At 42.0% G+C, this 24,501-nt stretch overlaps 5 protein-coding genes and 1 long non-coding RNA gene across 7 annotated transcripts; 3 read left to right on the top strand and 3 right to left on the bottom strand.

Moving 5' to 3' along the window:
* Nucleotides 1-1,615: 1,615 nt before the first annotated feature.
* Nucleotides 1,616-8,326, bottom strand: LOC9660286. Its single transcript, XM_024674333.1, has 42 exons — nucleotides 8,154-8,326; nucleotides 8,013-8,088; nucleotides 7,870-7,950; nucleotides 7,732-7,812; nucleotides 7,603-7,673; nucleotides 7,489-7,543; nucleotides 7,387-7,435; nucleotides 7,190-7,327; nucleotides 7,059-7,140; nucleotides 6,894-6,972; nucleotides 6,795-6,841; nucleotides 6,573-6,743; nucleotides 6,450-6,525; nucleotides 6,324-6,404; nucleotides 6,188-6,268; nucleotides 6,071-6,141; nucleotides 5,962-6,016; nucleotides 5,851-5,899; nucleotides 5,659-5,796; nucleotides 5,520-5,601; nucleotides 5,388-5,466; nucleotides 5,295-5,341; nucleotides 4,976-5,238; nucleotides 4,835-4,922; nucleotides 4,668-4,787; nucleotides 4,483-4,601; nucleotides 4,360-4,432; nucleotides 4,189-4,308; nucleotides 4,067-4,135; nucleotides 3,837-4,016; nucleotides 3,739-3,789; nucleotides 3,548-3,689; nucleotides 3,401-3,498; nucleotides 3,198-3,342; nucleotides 3,063-3,148; nucleotides 2,903-3,013; nucleotides 2,760-2,834; nucleotides 2,632-2,697; nucleotides 2,388-2,576; nucleotides 2,208-2,318; nucleotides 2,055-2,135; nucleotides 1,616-1,988 (listed from the first exon to the last, which is right to left on the bottom strand). Exons 1-42 carry the CDS (start codon nucleotides 8,256-8,258, stop codon nucleotides 1,785-1,787), a joined length of 4,185 nt encoding a protein of 1,394 aa, XP_024530101.1. The 5' UTR covers nucleotides 8,259-8,326; the 3' UTR covers nucleotides 1,616-1,784.
* Nucleotides 8,327-8,488: 162 nt separating this feature from the next.
* LOC112346151 (protein YLS3-like) lies at nucleotides 8,489-9,162 on the bottom strand. Its single transcript, XM_024674403.1, has 2 exons — nucleotides 8,751-9,162; nucleotides 8,489-8,683 (listed from the first exon to the last, which is right to left on the bottom strand). Exons 1-2 carry the CDS (start codon nucleotides 9,073-9,075, stop codon nucleotides 8,526-8,528), a joined length of 483 nt encoding a protein of 160 aa, XP_024530171.1. The 5' UTR covers nucleotides 9,076-9,162; the 3' UTR covers nucleotides 8,489-8,525.
* A 139-nt stretch (nucleotides 9,163-9,301) lies between these two features.
* Nucleotides 9,302-11,606, top strand: LOC9660285 (serine/threonine-protein kinase RIO1). The gene is made up of 13 exons (XM_024674504.1): nucleotides 9,302-9,457; nucleotides 9,510-9,658; nucleotides 9,720-9,848; nucleotides 9,897-9,989; nucleotides 10,048-10,127; nucleotides 10,176-10,289; nucleotides 10,347-10,420; nucleotides 10,480-10,556; nucleotides 10,606-10,689; nucleotides 10,740-10,832; nucleotides 10,880-10,987; nucleotides 11,036-11,104; nucleotides 11,158-11,606. Exons 1-13 carry the CDS (start codon nucleotides 9,328-9,330, stop codon nucleotides 11,584-11,586), a joined length of 1,629 nt encoding a protein of 542 aa, XP_024530272.1. The 5' UTR covers nucleotides 9,302-9,327; the 3' UTR covers nucleotides 11,587-11,606.
* Nucleotides 11,607-11,617: 11 nt separating this feature from the next.
* LOC112346188 lies at nucleotides 11,618-12,312 on the top strand. Of its 2 annotated transcripts, none has more exons than XM_024674506.1 (3): nucleotides 11,618-11,838; nucleotides 11,900-12,010; nucleotides 12,069-12,312. In XM_024674506.1, the coding sequence occupies exons 1-3, from the start codon at nucleotides 11,638-11,640 to the stop codon at nucleotides 12,141-12,143; spliced, it is 387 nt and encodes a 128-aa protein (XP_024530274.1). In that variant the 5' UTR covers nucleotides 11,618-11,637; the 3' UTR covers nucleotides 12,144-12,312. The 2 variants fall into 2 exon arrangements, with proteins under 2 accessions (XP_024530274.1, XP_024530273.1); XM_024674505.1 differs by having other exon boundaries at nucleotides 11,882-12,010.
* A 5,613-nt stretch (nucleotides 12,313-17,925) lies between these two features.
* On the top strand, nucleotides 17,926-18,773 carry LOC9659485. The gene is made up of 5 exons (XR_002992319.1): nucleotides 17,926-18,015; nucleotides 18,079-18,122; nucleotides 18,205-18,356; nucleotides 18,440-18,592; nucleotides 18,652-18,773. It is a non-coding gene; the product is annotated as an uncharacterized LOC9659485 (long non-coding RNA).
* Nucleotides 18,774-19,575: 802 nt separating this feature from the next.
* LOC9660284 (germin-like protein 5-1) lies at nucleotides 19,576-20,495 on the bottom strand. Its single transcript, XM_024674453.1, has 4 exons — nucleotides 20,190-20,495; nucleotides 19,989-20,125; nucleotides 19,796-19,932; nucleotides 19,576-19,749 (listed from the first exon to the last, which is right to left on the bottom strand). The coding sequence occupies exons 2-4, from the start codon at nucleotides 20,032-20,034 to the stop codon at nucleotides 19,576-19,578; spliced, it is 357 nt and encodes a 118-aa protein (XP_024530221.1). The 5' UTR covers nucleotides 20,035-20,125; nucleotides 20,190-20,495.
* Between the last annotated feature and the right edge of the window lie 4,006 nt (nucleotides 20,496-24,501).

Here is a 24,501-nt window from a genome sequence, read left to right as displayed (position 1 = left end):
TCAGGAAGAGAACCAAGAGGACAAATCCTAGCAGCTCACAAGCGCAGGATTTCCTCGAGGAGGGGCGTGACAGAGAGTTACGTAGAGATTGTCACATTGCCCGCTGGCAATAATATACGTGACAAAATCAAACAAAACCTTTCGCATCTTATAGTCAAGTCTGGCTGGAGCGTGACAAGGGTTACGTGAAGATTGCAAATTGCCGGCTTGGTTGGCTGTGATTAAACAACCAAACCAAGTGTTATTCACTTTGACAACACGATCGCGACCCTCGTGTGCGCTGTCTCCAACTAATCAAAAAAAAGTCCCCGGAATGATGGATTCATCCTATTTACATTTCCGCTCGATCGCGATCCACACTCTAGCTGCTGGAATCGTAGCAGCCGCTTAGAAACCGCGCAAACTTGTCCTTGAGAGCCGGGGGCATATCCTCCAGCGCGCCCAGAATATCCCCGTAGCCGCGGGTATATGTCTGGAATATGCCGTCCCCGCCGCCGCCGCCATCGCCGCTCGTGCACCGCCTCGCGCGCTTCTTGCTCCTCAGCGCCGCCGGCGGGTGGTGGAGCTTGGCGTACGCCAGCGATTCCTCGTCCTTGAAGTTGAGCTTGGCCTTCTTCCCCTTGATCCTCCTGGCGGCGGCGTCGTACGCCAGCGCCGCCGCCTCGGCGGTGCCGTACGAGCCGAGCCACAGCCGGACCCTCTGCTGTGGGTCTCGGATCTCCGCGCCCCACTTGCCGGACGGCCGCTGGCGCACGCCGCGGTAGTGTTTGATCGGCTGGGCGGGACTGGATCGCTTGGACTCGCCGCCCTGGGTTTCCACGATCGCGGACGCTGGATCGGTCTGGCTCTGCTCTTCTCGAGCGAATTGGCGGAGTAGAGAACCCGCATTGGCGTCCTGCGCTTCCAATTTGGGGATCTTGGCGGGGATTTCGTCCACTAGCGGGGGTGGCGGCGGTTGTTGGCGGCGCTCCTCTTCTTGGACTGTCAGCTCGATCTGCTGCAAATTGGGGGTGATGGGCGATGAATCCATGGGCGAGGCCGCATTGCTGGAGGCGCTGGACGAGGAGATTGACCAGATGGCGTCCTGGAGGAGGAGCTCGTCCTGGAAGAGATCGTCCGGGCTCAGCTCCATCTGCGGCGGCGGCAGCGAATTCAAGTCCTCGACGTCCATCTCCCAGTCCAGCAGCCACTTGGGCAGCCAGCCATCGTCCGAGTAGTCGCCGGGAGGAGGATCGATCGGCTCGCTAAGCCCTCGACACATTTGACTTGGATGGATGAAATAGAGATACCTTTGCTTGATCAAGATCCAATCAAGAACCACTTTCTTCTTCTCGCGCTCTTCTCTCTTTCTTTTCTCGCTCTCGCTTTCTTTGCTTGGAAGAAAATTCTCTAAAACCCTCGGAGATTTTTATTAGGTGTGGGGATTTACCCTGGTTTGCGAGGAAGTTTGGCCAGGTCGTTCCAAATTGCGGCTGGAGTGGCGTCCAGCCGCCATTCTGGAGGGATCTTTTTTAAAATTTAAAATCCAAAGATTCGTTTTGTCTGGCACTGCTGGTCACAGCATATTCACGAGAGTTTCGCGCCACTCACGTCATTACCTACGAACCATCCAAGAGATCCAAATCTGATATACTTCTTCTCAAAGTCCACGATTGACAAAGCTCACCGTGAGCTGAATCGATCATTCATGGATGCGTCAAGTTCCACGGAATGATGATTATCACCAATTTGATTGTCACTTCTGGATTCCCCATCATTTGCTACCTCTGTGCTCTTTTGGTTCTTCATTCTCTCATGATGCCCGGGGATCTCCTTGATGAGCCAAAGCTCCTCATTTTGCTCGCCGCTACAGCTTCCATGGCGGATTGAGCGTGCTTCATCATCTCCAGAATGTCTCTCTTTCCGGAGCAGCTCACGATTGCTTCCGTGTAGGCCGTCCGGAGCTCGGTGTTTACGTTGAACTTGCGTACACCGTTGTCAATGCAGGCCTGTAGCATTGGATTGGATTGGATTAAAGCTTCAAAATCAAAAAAGAGTGTCTTTTTTTCCGTCACCTGGATCATGCTTGCTGGTAGGCCCGAAGCTCCGTGCAAGACAAGGAGCACTCCACGGTCAGCAGCCGTCTTTCTCAGCTCCTGCATGTCAAACTTATCAGATTGATCTGTCGGGATACTATACAAATTGCAGAGAGCGTGGCACACACAAACCTTGAGAAGTTCCATGTCCAGTTTCGGTCCACTTGCCGGGTACTTCCCATGGACATTGCCGACGCACACAGCAAGTCCGTCTACGCAAGTCTTTTCCAGGAACTCTTTCGCCTGGAAGAGAAAAAGAAAACCCCACGACAAGTTGAAAGTTTTAGCGGAATTTGTAAACGAGAGGCCAACCTGGTCGATATCGGTGAGCTTCGACTCGTATTCTTCGACGGTCTGATCGTCTTCTGTACCCGAGAGCCTGCCGAGCTCGGCCTCTACAACGAGGCCCTTTGAATGTGCCATCGATGCTATACGCTTGGTAAATGCCACATTGTCGTCAAATGCTAGGTGCGACCCATCAGCCATTATTGAATCGAATCCCTGTAAAAAAACATTTGTACATAGAAAAAGAGAAAGCGTGATAATGTCGCTTTACCAGCTCCAAGGTCTCCACAAGTTCTGCTTCATCATTGCCATGGTCGAAATGAACAGTTATAGGCACCTGTATGTGATTGTGGATTGTTAACTTATTCAAGAAAGCCAAAAGTGAACAGATTTACGTACGTTAGCACTTTTTGCAGCAGCAGTGCAGGAGGCCACCAAAGCCCGCCCACCATGCCGATAAGCAGCTGGATGAATCTTTTGCAAATGCATAAACAAAGTGAATAAGAGCTGCTTGTTAAAGGGGAGCTTAATTGTTAAATCACCTGCAGGATAGCTGGACTTTTTTCGGCTTCAGCCGCACTTATCACAGCTTTCGCCCCCTCCAAATTGTAGATATTAAAAGCTCCCACCGCATATCCTCCACTTTCAGCATCCTAGGGAGGAAACACTTTTTGAGTGACTTCTCAAGCTTTAAAATATTACCATAAGAATGTCTTTGGTTGATTTTCGTTTCGGTCTTGCCCAGCGAGACACAACAGTGGCAAGAGCATCCACTCCTCCAACGTTCCCTGCGGCTTACAGACATAAGAAAAAAAGAACGGCAAATTAGAAACTCACCCGGAAATACTATGTACGGGATTCCAGGATGCCGACTTCCAGGTCCAAGCTTCCACATAGGTACTCCTGCTAATGCCTGCCCCACAACTTCTGCTCGGCTCGCGCCCATAGCCTTTGTTGCCAGGTCCGACGACGTTATGCCACCCTGTTGTAAGAACGTCGTTATGTGGACTGCTAATGATGATGACCACTAAGTTTTTAACCTTCGCAATTATGTACCGGGGACGAGTATGAATACGCTTAACAATTTCGACCAATGCTGAGCTGACTTTGTTTCCAATATCAAGGCTCTCTAAATTACCTGAAAGAAACAAAATGTGTCATTGATCAAAACATTTCTTAAAACTTACTGCTTCCTGTTACAAGGACACGGCTTGTAACGATTAGTGTATCTTGTCCGGCCGATAGAAACACATCTGCCGCATTAGATACTCTAGCAATCTCTGCATCTCTTACATTGTCTGGACTCATGGTCATAGCTATAACATAAACCTGGAAAAAACAACGACGCTAGTTCTCGATACATTACACTGAAACTTACATCTAGAGACTGGAGAGAACTTCCTCTCCGTTTTAGTTTCAGCTCTTCCACCTGAAGGCTTACAAAGTTTGTTGTGAGTGAATCCAAGGAAGACAAACCTGTTTTGTAGTTTTAGGCACGTAGGATCCCACAAGTATAAGGCCACCGTTTAGCCAGCTTGTTTGTTTGTCTGCTTCAAGGTCCACTGGAGTAACGGGTGGCTTGGACCTGAGCCCAATCCGGGCAGACACAAAACCTGCAGCTGTTCGACAAAGAAAACGTTTTCCTTTTCCCTCAGCCTAGAATGCACGAGGTTAGAAGCTGACAGATGCATGCAGCAAACACTCACTTGGATCATTCCAGCAGCGAACACGGAAATATCTCTTTCGCTAGCGGCATTCACCACGCAAATCGAATTCTGTAAGAGTCCAGATCACTGCCGCTGAAAATAGATGTAAAACAGACTGCTACCTTCGAGAGATTACATAGCTGTTCACATACGGCAGAGGGGCCTCCTTTACGAATTGTAGCAATAGAAACAGAAGCTACATCTCCAAAGGATACTCGACCTTTAGTTTTTTCTTCCACCCACTGCATTTTACGAATCACCATCAAATTTCAAAAGAAATCACGGAATGTCACCTCGCGAAGGTTTGATGACTTGTATCCAAAAACGGAGTCCTGCGCAAACTCCGTTTGTCCCGCAGGCACAAGCCTTACAAAAAAGAAAAAATCAATGACTAGAACGCGCATGCTCAGTCTTACATAGTTCCATCAGAAACATAATGAATATCATTGATAGTATAGCGACCTCCTTGCCAGAAAAATGGACAGATTATCCATGCATCTGACTCTCCAATAACATCACATACTGCATCTGCTTCCTGAAATACGAAGGTTCAGACAGTCACTTATTCTTACCTGTTTTCCTTCCGTTCAAGAAAGTTTACCTCGGGAAAGTGACCGCGAAGAGTTGAATCGCCGCGAAGCACAATAGTGTAACCAACGTTTCCACAAGAAGATGCTGCAGCGTCAACATTGCGACATATCGCTTTTGTCAACTCAACTGCCTGCCACCACCGTCATAAGTAGACCAGTGTAGAGTTTTATAACTCACCTTGCCAGTGCTCAAAGCTCTGGAGTTGGTAAGTATGAAGAAGCAAGCAGGAGATTTTTGAAACTCTTTCTTTATGGACTCAATGCCCCTGAAACAATCCCAAATGAGAGGAGATATGGAAGATCAAATTATATGGCTTACCACTCTGTCAGAACTGTGACATCGTGTACCGTTTGTGTTCCAGTAGGATCGTCATCCAAAACAACAAGAACTTTTGCTTTTTCTTCACGTTTTGCATCGCATATTGCCTCAATCGGATCCTCGTGATATTCCTCTGGCAAATTCGTAAAGGCGACATCCTTGGCAATGATTGGAAGTAAAGATGCAGATTCAGCTTTCAGATCGCTGCTTTCTGCTTGACTCTTGGTCGTAGCAACTTTTACACCGGACAGCTGCTGATAGACCTGCAGAAAAAAAAATTCCTTTACATTTTCAAGGACGCCCTACAATTCAAATGTACCTTAACAACAGCTGCATCGTCTTGCTTACCCAAGCCGGAAGCGGAACCTGTTAAAAAACTTACGTACAAGTTCATAAGATACCATAATTTTACCCGCTAGAAAAAGCTGATGAGCAGCAGAAGCCAGCGGAACCGCTATACACAGCTTTTTGGCAACATCAAGAACAATTCCCTGTAGTTTGTTCAAAAAAATTAGAAGAATCTAAAAACAAAAAGACTTCGTACCAGATCCTTAACAAAAGTATCTAGGTTGGAGTGTGAAGAGTAATCACCACTTAGCATGCGCGGAACACGGTCGACAAACATCCTTTCAAAAGGCAGTGAAAAGTTAGTTGCCAGTATTGAAGGAAAACATGAAAATTACCATGAACTTCCGGCAGCATTTGAGATTATGTCGAAAACCAGCTGTGTGTCAAGCCCTGCACGAGCCCCCAACGCTACGGCCTCTGCTGCAACAACAAGGTGGATACCCGCTAAAAGCTGGTTTACCATCTTCATAGTGCTGTATGTAACTCGTAATTATAAGTAAGCCACAATTGTATGTTATTGACCACACCTGCCAGCTCCAGCACCGCCTCCAATAAAATATAGCTTGTCCCCAAGTGCTGCATCAGTGCATTGCCAAGTGCACATTTCAGTTCCATCAAATAGCCTATGTCTTATGTACCTGAAAGCACGGGATACGCCATCTTCAAACCCTCGTTCGTACCGCTAGCCATTATCTGCATGAGAGTCGAGATAGTTAGCCATAAAAAAAACGACCAAACTGATATTACACTCAAGGATCCATTTGCTGCTCCTTTTGTTCCCCCTGAGACTGGAGCGTCCACCATATGGATGCCTCGATCTATATAACAGCATGTTACGGAGAACTTGTAGAATGCATTCATTACCTTCGAGCCGAGTTCCGAGATTTGTAATGTAATCAGGAGATACAGTGGAACATATCACAATGGCCGCTTCAGCAGTCAATGCTGTAAAACACAAAAAATGTGTTTTGATCGTCATGAAGCCACGTATTAGATCTACCTGACAATGCTCCATCATCAGCAAACAGAACGTTCTCTATTTGGTCTTCAGTAGCAACCATGATAAATAGAACTTGAGAACCTGAAAATCGAAGTCAATAGCTTTAGTTTGCATGTTCATTGCTACCTTTTGCGGCCGTTGCGGGGCTCCTGCCAGCAAGACCCCCAATTTCTTCAAATTTCGTTAATGCGGACTTTGACACCTGTAAATAAACTTTCAAAGAAACTGGACTTCTATAAAAGGACTTACGTCAAAGCCACAGACGGAAAACTTCTTAGCAACGAGCCTAGAAGCCATGCGCAAGCCCATGGCTCCGAGTCCAATAAATGCAATTTTTTCTGGACGGCCAGCATCTTCTGGTGTCTTAAGAGAATCAATGGTTGGAGAAGACACTTTAATCCCTGCGGTTTTCTCCCACACCTGGCGGCAAGCACAGAAGCCTTGTTATGCAAATGCGAGAAACGAAAGGACCTTGACAACTGCAGCATCGTCTTCACGACCATACCCAGATGAAGATCCTGATAAATGTAAGCATAGTCAGCAACATCAGTGGAAAGCAGCTCTTCCTACCCAGTAAAAATTGTTGATGAGCTGCTGCAGCCAGTGGAAGTGGAAATACGTGTTCCCTCCCTTCAGATAAGACAATACCCTGAAAGTAAAACGTAAGGAAAATGCGTTGAATCGAAGTTCTTAAGTTCTACCAAAAGGTGCAGGCTCGGGCACAACAACGCTTACAAGGTCTTTTACGAATATGTTAAGAGCGGAATGAGGGAAATAATCATCATCCAGCATATGCGGCACACGATTGATGAACATCCTGCATTAGCCAGCTTAAAAACGTGTAAGTAAGAAAGTAAAACACCCACCATGAGCTCCCCGATGAATGTGACACAACCTCGTATACAAGTCTTGTATTTAATCCCACGCGAGCTGCGAAGGCCATTGCCTCTGCAGATGCAGCAATGTGGACTCCTGCAAGTAGCTGGTTTACCATTTTGACAGAACTGCAAAAGGAAAAAAGGTAAGTGTAAAGCAATGTAGTTATAAAAGATGGAAAACGAGCCTTCCTGCTCCAATGCCACCGTCTATGATGTAAAGTTTCTCACTCATAGCTGTTAAAACTTACAGCCAGTTAGTGCTCATATTCATCAAAATATCATTTCACCTGAAAGAACCGGCATAGCTTTGTCAAAAGCTACTTTCGATCCTGCAGCCATTATCTGACAATCCCAGAGTTTTAGACACCAAAAGAATTGGAGGTTATGTAAGTGATGCATACTGTGAGCGTTCCGTTAGCTGCTCTCGCGACACCACCAGAAACTGGTGCATCCACTAGGTAGAGTTTTCTTTCTGGAAAAGAATGATAAGTTAGAAAGATAGAGACTTCCAGCTAGAAAGTAGCACTCACCTGTCAGTTTCTTGTCGAGCTTTCGGATGTATCCAGGTGCCACGGTTGAGCAAATTACAATGACTGCTCCTTCAGGAACAACTACAAGAAGAAACAGCCAAGAAAAAAATGAACTAGAATTTGCTTGGATGATATTACCAGCGGCAGCTCCGTTCGATCCAAAAAGAACAGCGTCAGCTTGATCCGAATTGGTCACCATAACAATCAGAATCGAAGCGTCTGCTCGCTCCAATCGAAATTAGCAGTCAGAAGAAATGAAACAAAAAATGTTCACACAAAACCTTGAGCTGCATGGGCTGGACTGGAGCTGGACGATCCACCTATTTCGCAAAATCGCTGCATAGCCGGCTCCGAAATCTGCAGAGATTCCCACATTTCACCACTAGAAACCGATAATATCGATCGATCGATCGATCACTCACATCATATCCCTGGACTTGGAATCCGGAACGAACGAGCGTCGATGCCATGCCGAATCCCATCGCTCCCAGACCGATGAAGGCAACCTTGGCGGCCGATTGCGCCATCGCTCTCGATCGAGCTGAGCTGCGACGAATGGATTAGGGCAATGCGCTGCCGCTTGCTCGTCCTTTCGAAAAACCATATGCCCTTCCTGTCATTGGATAAGCATCTTCTTATAACCATACTTTATTTTTTGTTAAGTTATACTGTGACAGAGGTGTGTGATAGCATGACTAGTCTAATCTAGCTCGAAAATCCGCCATAGCTAGCTCTAGCTTTTGCTTATAGAACATTCTTTGACACTTTAGAACTTTTCTTTGCTATTCACTCTTTCAGTACAGGAAGATCGTCGTGACAATGCTCGCAATCCAAAGGATCAGTGGCACAAACTTGGAGCTGCTCGAAAAATTTGGGAACGATCCAAAAGGCTGGAAGAACGGTGGTGGCGGCGGATGGTGGACGGAAGAAATCCCAGCTACAAACGGAGGAGCTGGAAGAAAAAAAACCAGATTTTTTTCATACCATCCAAACGAAAGATCCAAGTTCTTGACACAAACCATGGTTGCTTGACGAGCACTGTGTGCTGGAATCAAAGTTGTGGATGTCACACATTTGTGGAAGCTCCATGGCGATGGATTCGTTGATCGAGTACTGTCCGCCGCTGTGGATGAGATCGCACAGGCAGGGGAGATTCTCGGCGAGAGAGTTTTGGAGATGGACGCAGCAGTCGTCGGGGATTTCCTTGCTTTGCATCTGGAGGAGAGGGAAGCAAGAAAAAAGCGAGACCGACTCGGAGTTGCAATCGCTGTGAGTTGGATGCGAAGAAACCATCGAGAGAAAAACCAGGGAGAAGAAGAGGAAGAAGAATAGCGTGAAATCCATGGCCAAAAGCTCTCAAAACTCCAACTGTGGCTATCGATTCCACTCTTGTTTAAATAAATCCAAGGAGGAGAGACCGATCGCTCTCGTACGATCGGTCAAGAGATCAAAAGGATGGAGAAATTTCCGAGCGCTCCTGATGTGGAATCCACCCACATTCGCTCGCCAAACTTAAAGCGCGCGTAGGCGAAGAACATTCGCAATAGCTTTGTTTAAGTGATTTAGGGTTTAGGGGTTTAGGGTTCCTGGGCAGCGATGGCGGGCGCGCCCGAGGTGGAATTGCCCGATTCTTGCGATGAATCCGTGGATGCCTATCTGGACGATGAGGAATGGGAGGAGGAAGAGGATCTGGCGGGTGCATTGGACTGGCTCGACGTCCACGAAGGTATGGATTGGTGTTTGAGGGGTCTTTGTGTCGAAATTTCCTTGTGTTTTAGGCGCTAGAAGTGGAGCTGTTGATTCTTCGTTCCATTATCGACCAAATGCGAATGGAGGTGTCGAGAATGCTCTCCAGAAAAATGCGCTCCAGCCGCGAAACAATCAAAATCAAAGGTTTTTGTCACACATACGCGCCGGACCTTTGCATGTAAGTCATTGATAGTGGTTTTTTTTCCTCTCTCTCTTTACATTGCTTTTACGTGGCTTAGGAATGGGAAGGTCAGACCAATACAGTCATGTCAAATTCTGTCACGACAATGGTACGCGATAATGTGCGCAAGCAAGCTGAAGGTCGAGTTCGCGTTCACGAAAAATCTGATAGAGCTACTGTGGAGCAAGTAAAAAAAAAAATTATGTTTTATTCTTGCTTATGACACAGATTGCAGGTTTTGGACCCTCGAACTCGAATGGTTCTTTTCAAAATGTTAAATCGGGGAGTCTTTCATGATATCAATGGCTGTATATCCACCGGAAAAGAGGCAAAGCTTTTGCAACTGTGTTTTCTTAAGTTTCAATCTTCTGCTGTTTCATTTACAGGCTAATGTGTACCATGCCACTACAGAGAGTGGAGAAGAACTGGCTGTAAAGGTTTATAAAACTTCGATCCTTGTCTTCAAGTAAGTCTAGAACCAAATCGTTATGGTATATGACGTGTGAAATCTCAGAGATCGGGATAAGTATGTGCAAGGAGACTTTCGGTTCAGGCATGGTTATTCTAAGCATAATCCACGAAAAATGGTCAAGACGTGGGCGGAGAAAGAAATGCGAAATCTCTTGAGGTCTTTTTTCTTCCTTATTTTTCTCTGGTCTCTCTTAACGGTTACGTTACGTAACAGGCTCAAAGCTTCTGGAATTCGAGCACCATCTCCTCTTGTCCTGCGACTCCATGTTCTAGTCATGGATTTCATAGGCAAGTCGTTTGACGCAGATTAGATTGTTCCTTTCACTGAATTAGTTTCTGTATGACAGGGAGGGATGGCTGGGCAGCCCCCCGTCTAAAAGATGCAGCGCTCTCGGATACGAAGTACCGTGAATCTTATCTGGAGGTCAGTCTTTTCTTTGTATGTTTTTTTTCTCCTCATGTAATTTGTGTAGATTGTACAAATAATGCGTACCATGTACCAAAGGTGTCGGTTAGTTCACGGTGATCTTAGTGAATACAACGTGCTATATCACGAGGTAAGTCGATGTTTTAAGAGAAGCTAGTCTGGTAAACGTTTTTGTGACAGGGCCATCTTTATATTATTGATGTCTCTCAATCAGTGGACCTCGATCATCCCCGAGCCTTGGACTTCCTCAGGCAAGATTGCGTCCATGTCAACGTGAGGATTATTATGTGTGAGTAGTCGATCTAACCCAATCTCTGTAGGATTTTTTCAAGAAAGGAGGTGTAGCTGTCATGACCGTGAGGGAGCTGTTTGATTTCATAGTGGACCCGTCGATAAACGACGACCAAGTGGAAACTTATCTTCATGAAGTAAGTGTTTTGTTCGCCTGAAGCTTGCCCCTTAGATGCGTTTTCCAGATCCAAAAGCGAATCGAGGAAAGGATTTCCTCCACTGCGGACGACGTTGCGGATGCCGTCTTCGTCCAAGTAAGTAGAGTGTTGCGCTTGGTTCGGATCTGAGCTTCACTTTTCCACGCCAGGCGTTTATCCCTCGGACTCTAGATCAAGTCCAGGATTACGAAAGAGATATCCAGCGCATAGCGACGGGTAAAGACACAGAGGGGATTTACTACCAGACAATCACCGGGCTCAAAGAAGATCTGTCCGGAGTTCGCCAAGTTCCATCTTTACTTGAAAAACAAGAGAAGCAACCGGCGACAGCAGAGGCAGAGACTGATCAGCTAGTACTCTCGGGAGCAGCCTCCTCAAGCAGTGATAGCAGTGACCAAGAAGGAGACTCCGAGGAAGACGAAACAAATAAGGAGAGCCGGGAGGAGCGGAGATCAGCCAGGAAAGAGCACAAGAAGAAAGTGAAGGAAGAACAGCGAGAAGCCCGCAAAACTAAGACGCCAAAAGCCGTGAAAAAGAGAAAGAAAAAGGTGGCACAAGATAAGAAGCGCAAGCATTAAAATGCTCGTTCATCTTTGTATTTCTAGCCAGAAATTTGGGTGCGACCAAAGATGCCGCGGCATTTACCCTATCCGCGGCCGCATCGGGAGCTCCCACTGAAGCTGCGCCGATGTGTCAAGCCATGGCTTGCCCACAAGAAGATTTACTACGCTACACCGGCCAACCCGCCTCCCGCCCCTCGCTCTCGCTCCACTCACCCCACCTCGGTGTTTCTCCTCTGGACCACTCTCGCCGCCAACCAATTGCAGCCGGTAAGCCACCTCCTCCTCCTTTGTTTTTGATTTAGCGTAACAGTGGCGGCGGGGAGACAAGGCTGAGGAGGCCCTTGACAGCAGCACAGATCGGGCTTATCGGTACCCGTACGAACTGCACAGGAATCGCATCTTACAGCGCCCGCGCAATCCATCAGCCCGGCAGCTCGAGGTTGATCGAGTCTGGCCTGGCCTCTGATTTTTCTTCTTGTGCTTGTCATGTTTTACAGGAGGAGCTACAGGAAGAGAGCATGCCCCTGCAGCAACGCTTCTCCAACCTTATGTCCTTGCTCAAAGCAAAGTAGCCTGACTTTTTAGAGGGAAATTTTAAGTTTAATTGCAAGCGGTGGTGGGTTGAATTTGCAAAAGTTTATAATCTAGATTGCACTAGCTCAACCTATGCACAATTGAGCATTAGTAGAATTATTCCTATTTAGTATTATTTCTTTATTCAATTCATCAATGTGTGATTCATTTAAGAGTTTTGCTAGAAGAGAAGTTGATTTATATGTATACATATATAACGTGTTTTAGATCTTCTGGTGCACATCTAGAAACATACTACCCAACCTCAATATATATTTTACCATATGAATATATGAAATTAAATGAGTGTTCAATCACATTTGTAAGTGAAGAAAAATATCAATTGTCTTTATGATGATAATAAAGTTTACTGAAATTTTGAAGTTTGCTGACTTTGTGAATAATAACTATTGAACTCAGTGTTTGAGTTAGAGCTATGAAGTTTTTAATTTATTAATCTATATGATAGAATAAAGATGAATATACTAGGAAGTGTTTATAATTTTGAAAAATACGTTAGAATATCCCAAATATCTAAATATATTCTAGGTATATTCAGTACTTATGACTATTTTTAGATAACACAAAAAAAGTAAGCATTGAAACATAGAAAAAATGCTAATTTTACTTTGTAGTTTCCATCTAAAACAACAAAAAAAGGTTAGTTTGTCAGATAAAATCTATGTCTTGGCTCCAATTCTTATTGACTAGCTCTGGATTTGGAACATGAGACCTAGTCAAGCAAAAAATCGAGGTATACTTTTACCTATAATAGATCTAGAAATGGAGACATGTGTTTTGGAGATTTTTATGTAGACTTTGGAGACTTGCCACAGTATATAAACCCCACACTCTTGGCAGATTTATCATATCTCTTCCATTCGCTTGTTTGCTCCCTCTCATTTTCTCTTTTGCTCTTCGCACTCTTCTCGAAGTTTCTCAAGAAGAAATAATCTCATCGACATAATCTTTCTTTGATGGAATCCAAGAAGTTGATGCTGGTGGTGACGATCCTGAGTGCTGCGCTGCCACCACGAACGTGTTTGTGAGTGCCGCCGACCCCGACCAGCTGCAAGATTTCGAGGGATCCGGAGCTCTCAGCAATTTCGTGCTGCAAGATGTGTTCAAGAATGGCGATGTGACCAATGGACCCAGTGGCATTCACGCAGCGATCAACACGACACTCTTCCCAGGAATCACATATATTTCTTCCTCTTTGCCTTTGCTTGATACCACAATAACTAATCCATTCATGGTTTTACTTTCTTTTTTTTCCAGGTCTCAAGGGATAAGTTATGTCCACTTTAACACATGGTTCCCTGTGGAGTCAATCTCCCACACACGCAGCCTCGAGCTCACGATGATCTCTAGCGGGCCACTTCAAATTGGATTTGTGGAAACACCCGGTAGGAAATAAGACCCCCCCCCCCCTCTCTCTCTCTCTCTCTCTCTCTCTCTCTCTCTCTCTCTCTCTCTCTCTCTCTCTCTCTGTGTCTGTGTGTGGGCGCGCGCGCACGAGTGAGAGTGAGAGAGAGAGATAATGAGATATACTGTGATTTCCAGGAGTACCACACATCAACCTCTTGTACCAAGGTGATATCACTATATTCCTGTGGGAACAATGCACTTTGAGATCAACGTCGGCACCAAGTCTGCATTTTACATCTCAGCTCTCAACAGCCAAAACCCAGGAAATCTGGTATACAAAAAACTTTGCAAGCTTTCTCATTATTCTCTATGTTTTTTTTACCCCATTTCTTTGTGCGTAGACAAGTGGTGGTGCTCTCTTGAAGATCCCAGACAGGTCCTCTGCAATGGCACTCAACGTAGGACTGGACATGATATGAAAGTTCAAGGCAAATATGTTGCCATATATTCCCCGCCTCGAGTTGGCCCCGCCCACGATATGCATTCCCGACCAAGACGTCACCACAATGATTTAAGGACTTTCTGAAATGAAGCTTTCTTCGTTTATTAAAAATGACCTTTGTAATGAAAACGATCCATCATTCACTTTGTTGCGGCTTTTAAGTTCTGATGCCTTGCTGCTGCAGGCCGCCTCTATGAACCCATGCAGCACCCCTGCAACAGTTGCTCTCTGTTTGACGTCTTTGAAAACAGAAAATGGAGTTTCAACTACAAACTCGACACACTTTGCAAAGTGATCACCCAGACAGAGCGGTTTACACGTGCTGCTGCTGGATTTTTTGGATACAAACCAGTCTCTTGCCAGGTAGCGTGAAGCAATTTCCAGGCAAGAAATAAATTTCTAAGAAACAAAGCAACAATGGTGGATGGTGGACTGAGAATCACAAATCCTATGTCCTTGAATCAAGGATTGGAAAGCAATGCCATATCCAACTTCCACAAGAATATTCCGAAAATATTCCATGGCCCATATAATATACCTTGCCTTTTTTATGTCTGTTGTAATCGGGATGTAAAACAAAGAAGAAGAAAGCTACATACAAAGTGGACTTACCAAACAAATCTGAGACTGCTTCAAATGCAGCGATCCCTGCTAGTATTTCCAGTGATCCATCATCAAATCGTCACTCACAACTTCATTTCCAGGGCTATAATTTCCTTTCCCTTGAGGGGCTTGAGTGAAGCTGCTCCAAAAGGACTGTTTATGGTATAGCAAAATGTGTCTTTGTTGCAAAAGTTGGTATAACTAACAAGGTTGCCAGCCACAATGGAAACATCATGGAGGAATATTACAAGGGTTAGAGTGGTCAAGGTGCAATTGGATGTTTCTTTTTGTTGGTGAGGGGTTAAGTGGTGAGTTTGGGAGTACTTATTAAATTTTCCTTTATCTGATGTAGATAGATCTAATTGTATCAGAGTATATTTAAATTCAAAAGATTGTACAAACAACTTTTGACGATTCTTCTCATGATTTATATACTTGAAGTTGGAGTTCAATTATATAAAGCCAGAGTTTTGGGTAATTCAGATTATACTACCTCTTGCTTGTAGTTCTCCTGGTTTTGTATCTTTGGTCTGCAAAAATATGTGGGGGTGGTGCACTCTGTGTGGGAGCAAGCAAGGTTATGACTGTTGTGTTGAGTATAGGCATTAGTAATGTTCTCCACACCAATCAACTCCTAGTCTCAAAGGGTTATGATTTTTATCTAATGGTTAGGCCAAAGACAAGCACTAAACTTTGTTCTCTACAAAGGTTAACCACTGTGTCTTCCATATATAAATTATAAAGATGCCATAACATTGACTGAAATTGGCTAAGTGAAGATAACTCTTGCAGCCCACATGCCCCAAATCCTTGTTGCTACAACTCCTTATACCAAATTATTATGAGACTTTACCCCTTTTTGAAAAAACTTAAAGGGAACCAAAGCCCCAAAGTTCTCTTTATCAGTTGATAATAAAAAGAGAAGGTTGTGGCTGTGGTGGAGGGAAAGTCTTGGTTGTGGATGAGTATTATAATGAGGTACAGGAAATCATTGTGGATAAGACATTTGAGCCTAAGACACCTATTAGTTTAGGTAAATCTCTTAACATCACTATTAATCCATGAATAATATAAATGGGGCAGTGTGTCTATGGTGTGTACTGTGTCAAAGTGCTGCACAATAACTATATAAATTTTTGGGTTGCAAAATAAAAGCATTGGCATTTATGCCAAAAACTTCATCTTTTGTTTTAGAATGAACTTCTGTAAATGTTGTCCATTAAAAGCCACCTGGACAAAGTGTTGCCACCAAACTCTCACCAATTGCTTATGCATCTTCCACCTCTTTGACTATTGACAAGATTGTGTGGAGTAACTTCTTTGTTTTGTGTAAAATATGTCTAGAATATTTGCTAGCCCATCTACATCTGGAATTTTCCCAGGAATACTCACACATAGAATGTTCACTTCTAAAATATTCTCTAGAATCTCAATAGTAGGAAGGTCTACTTGAAATTCAAAGACAAATGGAAATGAGTGAAGAATTTCTTGAGGTGAATAATTGGGATAGGAAAATAGGAAGCAACTCTAAAAAAATGCAGTGCCAAGAAAAATAGTATTAAATGTCAACTTTGTAGCCTTTAATATGCTCATATATATACATACATATATATATATATATATACATACATACATATATATATACATATATATATACACATATACATACATATATATACATACATAAATATATATATACATACATATATATATATATACATACTCATATATATACATACATACATATATATATATACATATATACATATACATATATATACATATATACATATATACATATACATATATACATATACATATATATACATATATACATATATACATATACATATACATATATACATATACATATATATACATATATACATATATACATATATATATATATATATATATACATATATATATATATATATATATATATACATATATATATATATATATATATACATATATATAGATATATATATATAGATATATATATATACATACATATATACATACATATGTATATATATGTATGTATGTATGTATAGATATATATATATACACATATATATACATATATATATATACATACATGTATGTATATATATATATATGTATATATATATATGTATATATATGTGTGTATATATATGTATATATATGTGTGTATATATATGTATATATATGTGTGTATATATATGTATATATATGTGTGTATATATATGTATATATATGTGTGTATATATATGTATATGTGTGTGTGTATATATATGTATATATATGTATGTATATGTATGTATATGTATGTATGTATATATATGTGTATATATATGTGTGTATATGTGTGTGTATATATATGTGTGTATATATATGTATATATATATATGTATATATGTGTGTATATATATGTATATATATATATATATATGTATATATATATATATATATGTATATATATATGTATATATATATATATATACACATATATATACATATATACACATATATATACATATATATATACACATATATATACATATATATATACACATATATATACATATATATATATCGCTTGTGGCCGCGAAAAGGCAACAAGAACGCTGTTTGTCCATTCATGGTGCTGTTCTTCTCCATTTCACACTTTTTTCTGTGCCTAGGAGTTGACTCGAGAGCTCTCTTTTTCTTTCTAGGAAGGCCGCTACCGCTCCTTATATTTTTTTTAGTATGGGGGATTGATGACTCGGTCTTTTCCTTGTGCTAGGAAATGGACGGGTAAACGCTACTCCAGTTTTTTTCTTCGTAAGTTTGCGTTTGGTTTGTCTCGGTTGGCTGATTGGCTTGGTCTTATTGACTTTCATATTTGCAGCTACCCGCCATTGGAAAGGGAAGAACCGGTCAAGGGGGCCCGATGATTGGGACTCTAGAGGTACACATCCAGTGCACACTTTTGTCTAGCACTTCGCTTTCACAGGTATGACTGGTTCATCAAGAAAAAGAATTTTAAAAGCTGGAAAAGATAACAAAAGGATGCGGTACTGAGACTTACGTTGTCTCAGGTGGGGGTGTTAAAGCCAGAAAATTAACTTCCAAGCCAGCGAACCGGCCAGCGAGCGGAAGCCTTGGGTGCTGCGACCTTTTACGAGCAGCACAAACGAGGTCAAGAGCTCCGCTCACCGTGACGAGACTTATCAGGTAAGCGTCCGTTTCTTTTCTAAGAGGAGATTTTCTCTTGATTACAGCTTCTCTTTGGCAGGCAACGGATATAAAAAAGATGTTTGCTTGCATCGACGAAAAGGGGCACTAGCATTACGTTGTAGGATCATCCTGGATCTATGCGAGACAGTTGAGCTGTTCCGGGGCTTGTTTCACGAGGCAGCATTGGGACGGTGAAAAATGCCTCTCCTAGTTTTTATTATGGGCACTGACATTCTCTTTCATTTGGCTCTCAGAGGTGGTACACATATCCGGAACTCCAGCCTCGAAAAGCTTTCTGGTAATCTGTGCCTGTCCCCTCTCTGTTTTTCTACCTAGTGATTCTCTTGTTTCTTTGCTAATGTGATGTTTACACTATACAGATATCCGACTTTTAAAGGGGGACCATCTCGCCCTGCGCGTACAGTGTGTCAACATTCTGGGATGACATGGCGACACTCCCACCAAAGCTTTTGAGCGAGTTGCCGGACGCGAGTTTAGCAGCGGGAGGCGAGCATGTTGTCATCTTCCAGTGGTATGGAGACATCTCTTTTTCTTTTGCCGATTTGCAGTGGCCTCTCCGTGTATAAAAATCCGTCCCTGTGCTTGTTTTTGCAGCAGCCAAGGATTGCAGGTTTCGGTGGTGCTGGTTCCAATTCAGGTCGCGGCTGCGTTCCCTGTTGCTGGGCTCTGAATTGAAATCAGCGCCCTTGAAAGTTTGCGATCCACACGGGGGAAATCCATCGGTGCTATTTTCTCTCGATGTCTTTGGTGAGGTCTTTGTTTCCTCATGGTGTGGGAGACTAAAAAGTTTTTGGCTCCTTTGGCAGCACTGGAACAAATACGTTACAACGCGTGAGGCAAGACGTTCGTCGTGGATCAATCAGGTACTAGGTTTTTTTATTTGGCGCTCAAAGCGTTAACTATAGTGGCAAAAAGTACTATGTTTACATCTTTTACAAGCAGGCCTGAAATCTTCGCTCCTAATAGTTGCATGGCTTCACAACCTTGTCCCGGGAACGCACACAACACAAAAACTATTAAGAAAAAAGAATAACGTAAATAATTTCAGCAAAAAGGTCCTGGCGATGTTGTTTTGTTTACCTGGGTTTTGGCTGTTGAGAGCCGAGGCTCAAAATGTATCGTTCCTCACGGGAGAACCGTGAGATCGCCTGGGTACAAGAGGTTGATGCGTGGTACTTCTAATGATCTCTACGAGATCGAGATCAAGATGGAGAGATCGGTCTTATTTCCTCCATTATTTCCTGGAAGAACTTTCTCCGTGTATTGATGGTACATATACATGGAACTACTGCCACGTCATCTTACCTCTAACAAGTAGTGAGCGACTTGATCGCTGTATCACCGAAGCATGACTTAATGGAGCACGTGGCAGTAGTTCCATGTATATGTACTATCCATATATAGTTGAATACACGGAGAAAGTTCTTCCTCCGCATCTCTCCGCTGCTAACACTACTCTCATCCACAGCACTCCCTCTACCTAGTGGTTTTTGAAATAGAAACCACTTGATCAACCGCTTGATCAAGCTACCCAAGCAATTCACTGCAATGAAATCAGTAGGTAGAGTGTAAATCATCCAGAAAATCCAGCAGCAGCACGAGACTTGGACACGACCATCCTCTTGCTTCGAAACAAAGTCAGCCTTTAAATATAAGTGTTCCCATCGAAAAGCCCAACCAAGTGAAGGATGGATCACTTTAGTTACAATGGACAATGTAAACAAAAGACCTTAAATCTTGGTGGTGATGTCTCGGCCAGGAACGCACACGGCGGGTGGGGCCAACTCGAGCTGCGGGGTGTATGGCAGCATATTCTCCTTGAGCTTCCGGATCATGTCCAGCCCTACGTTGAGCGCAGTTGCAACGGACCTGTCCGGGATCATCAAGAGAGCACCACCACTTTTCTACACACACACATCAGAAAAACGTGAAGAGAAAAGCTTTATTTATCAGAGTTCCTGGGTTTTGGCTGTTGAGAGCTGAAATGTAAAACGCAGGCTTGGTCCCGACGTTGATCTCAAAGTGCATCATTCCCCGTGGGAATATCGTGATATCGCCCGGGTTCAAGAGGTTGATGCGTGGTACTCCTGGAAAATCACCCCATATGTTCTTTATAAGATCGAGAGAGAGCTTATTTTGCTACCAGCTGTATCCACGAATCCAACTTGAAGTGGCCCGCCAGAGATCATGGTGAGGAGCTCGGAAGCTCGAGGGTGCGTGTGTGGGAGATTGACTCCACAGGGAACCGAGTTAAAGTGTACATAAGTTATCCCTTGAGACCTGCAAAGAAAACCAAGGAAAACCTCGATTGGGATCTCCAAAGGCAAAGAGTTAAGAAAAGTACGTGATTCCTGGGAACAGTGTCGTGTTGATCGCTGCGCGAACGCCACCAGGTCCATTGCTCACGACCCCATTCTTGAACACATCTCACAGCACGAAATTGCTAAGATCTTCCGACCCCTCGAAATCTCGCAGCGGGTCGGGGTCGGCAGCGCTCACAAACACATTCGCGGCGGCAGCGCCCAGGATCATTACCACCAGCATCGACTTCTTGGACTCCATCGCTCGAGATCTAGCCAAAGGAAGATTATCTCGTCTCCTTGTTCTTCAGAAACTTTGATTCAGGAAGAGAACGAGACGGGGCGAACGATGATAAATCTGCCAAGAGTGTACTGTGGCAAGTCTCAAAGTCAGAGGTTAAAAACTCTCCAAGAGTCTCAATTTGGTTACGTTTCTAAATCTTTTCTTTACGAAAAAAATAATGGTAAACTATTTTGACCTGAAAAAACATGAGAGTTTTTGGTACATTCACACTTGTGAGATACGGGAAATATTTTCTCCTTTTTTTTTTCGCTCAATGTGCTATGTCTGTCATAATCTATAACTAGTGGAAGAATTATCGCAAAAGAAAAAGAGAGAAGAAGAAAGCTACGCAAGAATCGGGCGACGTTACTGTTTAAATCAGTGAAACTTAGTCAATCTCAGCTTAGCATCCCCAGCTTCGCCAGCGATGCGTCTTTCTTGGAAAATCCAATGACACATCACTCCACGACGTCGGACTTTGGAGAGCGCATCCGCCACACACAAACAATGATTATTAAAGTGGCCTTCCCTTTCGAATATTCTTGTAACGAGTTTTGCAATGGTTTTAGCTCGTACCAGCGAATTGCTTGGAGACTTGTGCTGCCGGGTGGATAGAGGAGCTTGATCAGGTCACGCAACAGACTGGTTTCTATCGAGAAAATCCAGCAGCAGCTTTCGACTTGGTACTCTGAAAGTCAATCTCTGTTTCCTTTTCTTTCTTTAAATCCAGGTGATCACTTTGCAAAGTGTGTCGAGTTCGTGCATCGTTTAGCTTAGTTGGTGGGAATCGATTCCATTTCTCCCAGCTAGTTTTGGAGCCTACAAGAGGAAACGAGCGAGAAAACTGTTGCATAGGGTTCACTGGAAAAGGATCTCCGTGAACACCGTTGGAGAATTTGATTTTCTCTTTCCAGCCATCTACGGTCGTAGATCACTGGGAAGTCTCCGTGAAGGTTTTGCTCTAAAGTGGAAGCAACTCAGGTAATATAACTCTCGAAAATATTGTTGGTGGTGGGTGGTGATTGTGGGTCACCATTAATGAAGGCGAAGAATGGCAGACCATGGGGGAGTTATGTAAGGTTTAGTCCAATGCTCCTCAGTCGGACACACGTGATTGTGTACGATTACAGATTGCAAGCTGGCCTAAAGTTTCCACTTGCAGTCATTATGAATGATTTCATGTATCTAATCGGTGTCATACGATCCATGTGTTGGTGTAACCAGCAAGGTTGATGGCTCCACCCATTCAGACTATTACATATTCATCAAGGGAAAATCTGTGGTTGGGAAATTTTTAATGCGAATGGAAGTCACGAATGAAGGAGTGCAAAGAATGCCAATAGCAAGAGCTAAAGCCTCGTATAAAATGGATGAAGAACAGCCATGGCTCAGATACTATTCACGCTTGTACTACTCCAAGACTGGGGGCCCATGCTCCCCCAAGAACACGTGAGGTGAGTGAGGTCCCCTGATTTGAAGATCACTTGAATACTTTCTCTTTTCGTCTCTATGAATAGTACTTGAGCCATGGCTTGATCAATTACACACGGAGAAAGAGGAAAAAGGCAAGCTCGGAAATTCAAGTTTGGGAACACAAACTTGAGAGGTTCAAGGTTAGGACTGAACCTTGATGTGAGCAGCAGTGACTATAAAAGTAAGATTTAGAATGTTTTTAGATTTATCCCTAATATAAAATACATTGCAATACATTATCATTCTGCCTATTTCTTTGGCTTTTCACGGCAATGTCTTACTTACCCACTGCCTTCAAGGGATTAAAGGCATGGGACTAACACCTTTATGCATGTGTTCATAGTTTCTACTTGGTTTGGCACAAGCAGGTAAATGCATTCTTCTCATAGTGTAGTTTTACTATGAGAAGATTTAGGGATTAGATTAGATTTGAAACTTTTAGGAAGATCTTGTGTGGACATTTTCCTCCCAGTTTAGAAAATCTAGAAGTTTTCAACAAAACAATGTGACAATTTTACAACGTGCTGACAGGTACAATTGGATGCTATTTTTGTGGTGAGGCATCTTGTTTTAAATCTTAAAGCCCAACTAAGAATCCAAGTACAAACTTTGTTTTCATAACAAATTTGATTCTCAAATTTCAAGATTATGTTTGACTAAATCAGATTGTAGCATATGGAGGAAGCCAGATTTAGCTATATATGGCTAAAGATTTAGGTAATTCAATTAACAAATATGAAGGTGTACTTCAAGGCTAGCCTATGTGCACTTCCATTCATCATGGTTGTCATTGCATTTGCTGCCAAAAGTGTAGTAGTTACCACTTTTATTACCTTTACCAGGTTTACTCTAGTACCAAACTTTAGTACTAGTAGTTGGAGGGTATAAGATTGATTTTGATGAAAGCTCTATTAAATTTTCATATTACCAAATTATACAGGTGAAACCATTGTAACAAATCAAGACTGAAAATTATATGCTATGGGTAGCATTTCTAGTACCAGCTTTGTTATAAATTGTCCAAGAACTGTGTGATATAAAGTTGTTAGCCACTCTAATCCAATATATACATTTGCATATTACCATGAGGAAATTGTAAATTATATAAATTTTACAAAAATAATTCTAAATTGATATTTCATATTTCTTTATTAAAACTTTATCACACCACTTATATTCCGCCACCACCACCTTCTCTAGAGGTCATTACTAATGAATAGGAGTTTGATACTTAATTTAAAGTATTAATGTCATAAACTTTAGGTATTTTCTAAGTGATTGTATTTGGATGTCTAATTTTTATCTTACTCATGCTTCTAAGTTTGCCATCTCTCTAAATTTACTAAATAGTATATTCATTACTAGTGTTTAAAACACTAAACTTTTGCTCATGGGATTTGAACTCAAGACATGTTATGCACATGTCATTAGAAAAGTTTTGTAAGAATGTAAAAAGTATTCAAATTACTAGATATAGAGAATTATTTTGTTATATGAGCTTTAACAAGTTATTCATTTTTCATAAGAATTGAATGTAGCATACAACAAATCTCAATATGTTATAAATTAAGTACCAACAATGTGTGTGTGTGTGTGTGTGTCTATATATATATATATATATATATATAAAGAGTTTCAACAGGTTATGAAAAAGTTAATAACTTATTCAGTCTACAGTTTTTTATCAAATATTAAATCAATTAAAATTATTATAAAGTTAAAATAAAAGCATTTACTGAATTAGATGTATTATTAATTGTGAGGCCAAGTGTATGGCTACGATGCCGTATATTAATATTATCATAGTGGGATTTTGGTAGCCGTCGAATTGGTTTCAATCCAGACCACTTGCTCTTGTATATAAGCTAGGGTTTTTGGCTAATTGATATGCACATTTTCTGTATTCCCTTTCCATATTCCAAGCACTCACATATTCATTTTATTTGCAAAATCTTTTTATTTTTCAGCTAAGTTAAAAGTAAAAAATTGTTACTCAACTTGAAGATATTCCCAATTATTATTATATCAACTTTAAGCATTGTGTTATTTGATAAAACCAAATATAAAACTTATTTTAATTTTAATATAGATAGTTTTTAAAAACAATTTAAAAAATTAAACTTACCACTTATGAAGCTTATGAAAAAAAATGATGCAGACATGCAACCAAGTAGAAATATCTAATCCAAAAGTATTAATAAATATTTTATTTTTTTGTTCTAAAGTTTATAAGTTTATTGAAAGTTTAATTTTGTTTAAATTTCTCATTATTTATATAAAAAAGAGAAAACATTATTAAAACTAAGAGACATACAAAACAAAACAGTAAAATAAAATTAAAGATCCACTTATTCAAAAACACTATACCAAAAAGTTCTTGACTGTCACTAATCATAGTGATAGTGTTACTGATAACATAAAAAAATAATTGTTAAAATATTCTCCTGTCATATTGGTAAATAATCAAAATATTCCCTGATTATAAAAAAATATAAAGTGCTAAGGGATGATGTTTGTTATTCTTAGCTTCATTATATTTTACCACTACTTATTAAGGACGTCTTTTCTGTGTTTTGACTAATTCTAAATTTTTTGAAATA

This window comes from Selaginella moellendorffii, unplaced genomic scaffold (assembly GCF_000143415.4).
Source record: "Selaginella moellendorffii unplaced genomic scaffold, v1.0 SELMOscaffold_12, whole genome shotgun sequence".
Classification (NCBI taxonomy): Eukaryota; Viridiplantae; Streptophyta; class Lycopodiopsida; order Selaginellales; family Selaginellaceae; genus Selaginella; species Selaginella moellendorffii.
Note: the sequence above shows the minus strand (reverse complement) of the source record. Positions and strands in the feature narration are given on the sequence as shown.

Bases quoted from the DNA above. Each gene is read 5' to 3' on its own strand.
- LOC9660286 (XM_024674333.1), bottom strand. From the start codon at position 8,258: ATGGCGCAATCGGCCGCCAAGGTTGCCTTCATCGGTCTGGGAGCGATG. The intron at 5,797-5,850 runs GTGTGGTCAATA...AGTTACATACAG, and splicing joins GGCGGTGCTGGAGCTGGCAG to CACTATGAAGATGGTAAACC. The intron at 4,788-4,834 runs GTGAGTTATAAA...CGGTGGTGGCAG, and splicing joins GAGCTTTGAGCACTGGCAAG to GCAGTTGAGTTGACAAAAGC.
- LOC112346151 (XM_024674403.1), bottom strand. From the start codon at position 9,075: ATGGATTTCACGCTATTCTTCTTCCTCTTCTTCTCCCTGGTTTTTCTC. The intron at 8,684-8,750 runs GTTTGTGTCAAG...TTTTTCTTCCAG, and splicing joins GTGCTCGTCAAGCAACCATG to CTCCTCCGTTTGTAGCTGGG.
- LOC112346188 (XM_024674505.1), top strand. From the start codon at position 11,638: ATGCCGCGGCATTTACCCTATCCGCGGCCGCATCGGGAGCTCCCACTG. The intron at 11,839-11,881 runs GTAAGCCACCTC...TTAGCGTAACAG, and splicing joins CCGCCAACCAATTGCAGCCG to TGGCGGCGGGGAGACAAGGC. The intron at 12,011-12,068 runs GTTGATCGAGTC...CATGTTTTACAG, and splicing joins CATCAGCCCGGCAGCTCGAG to GAGGAGCTACAGGAAGAGAG.
- LOC9660285 (XM_024674504.1), top strand. From the start codon at position 9,328: ATGGCGGGCGCGCCCGAGGTGGAATTGCCCGATTCTTGCGATGAATCC. The intron at 9,849-9,896 runs GTAAAAAAAAAA...CACAGATTGCAG, and splicing joins ATAGAGCTACTGTGGAGCAA to GTTTTGGACCCTCGAACTCG. The intron at 10,690-10,739 runs GTAAGTCGATGT...TTTTTGTGACAG, and splicing joins ACAACGTGCTATATCACGAG to GGCCATCTTTATATTATTGA.
- LOC9660284 (XM_024674453.1), bottom strand. From the start codon at position 20,034: ATGATCTCTGGCGGGCCACTTCAAGTTGGATTCGTGGATACAGCTG. The intron at 19,933-19,988 runs GTAGCAAAATAA...GTGATTTTCCAG, and splicing joins TGGATTCGTGGATACAGCTG to GAGTACCACGCATCAACCTC. The intron at 19,750-19,795 runs ATAAATAAAGCT...GTGTGTGTGTAG, and splicing joins GCCAAAACCCAGGAACTCTG to AAAAGTGGTGGTGCTCTCTT.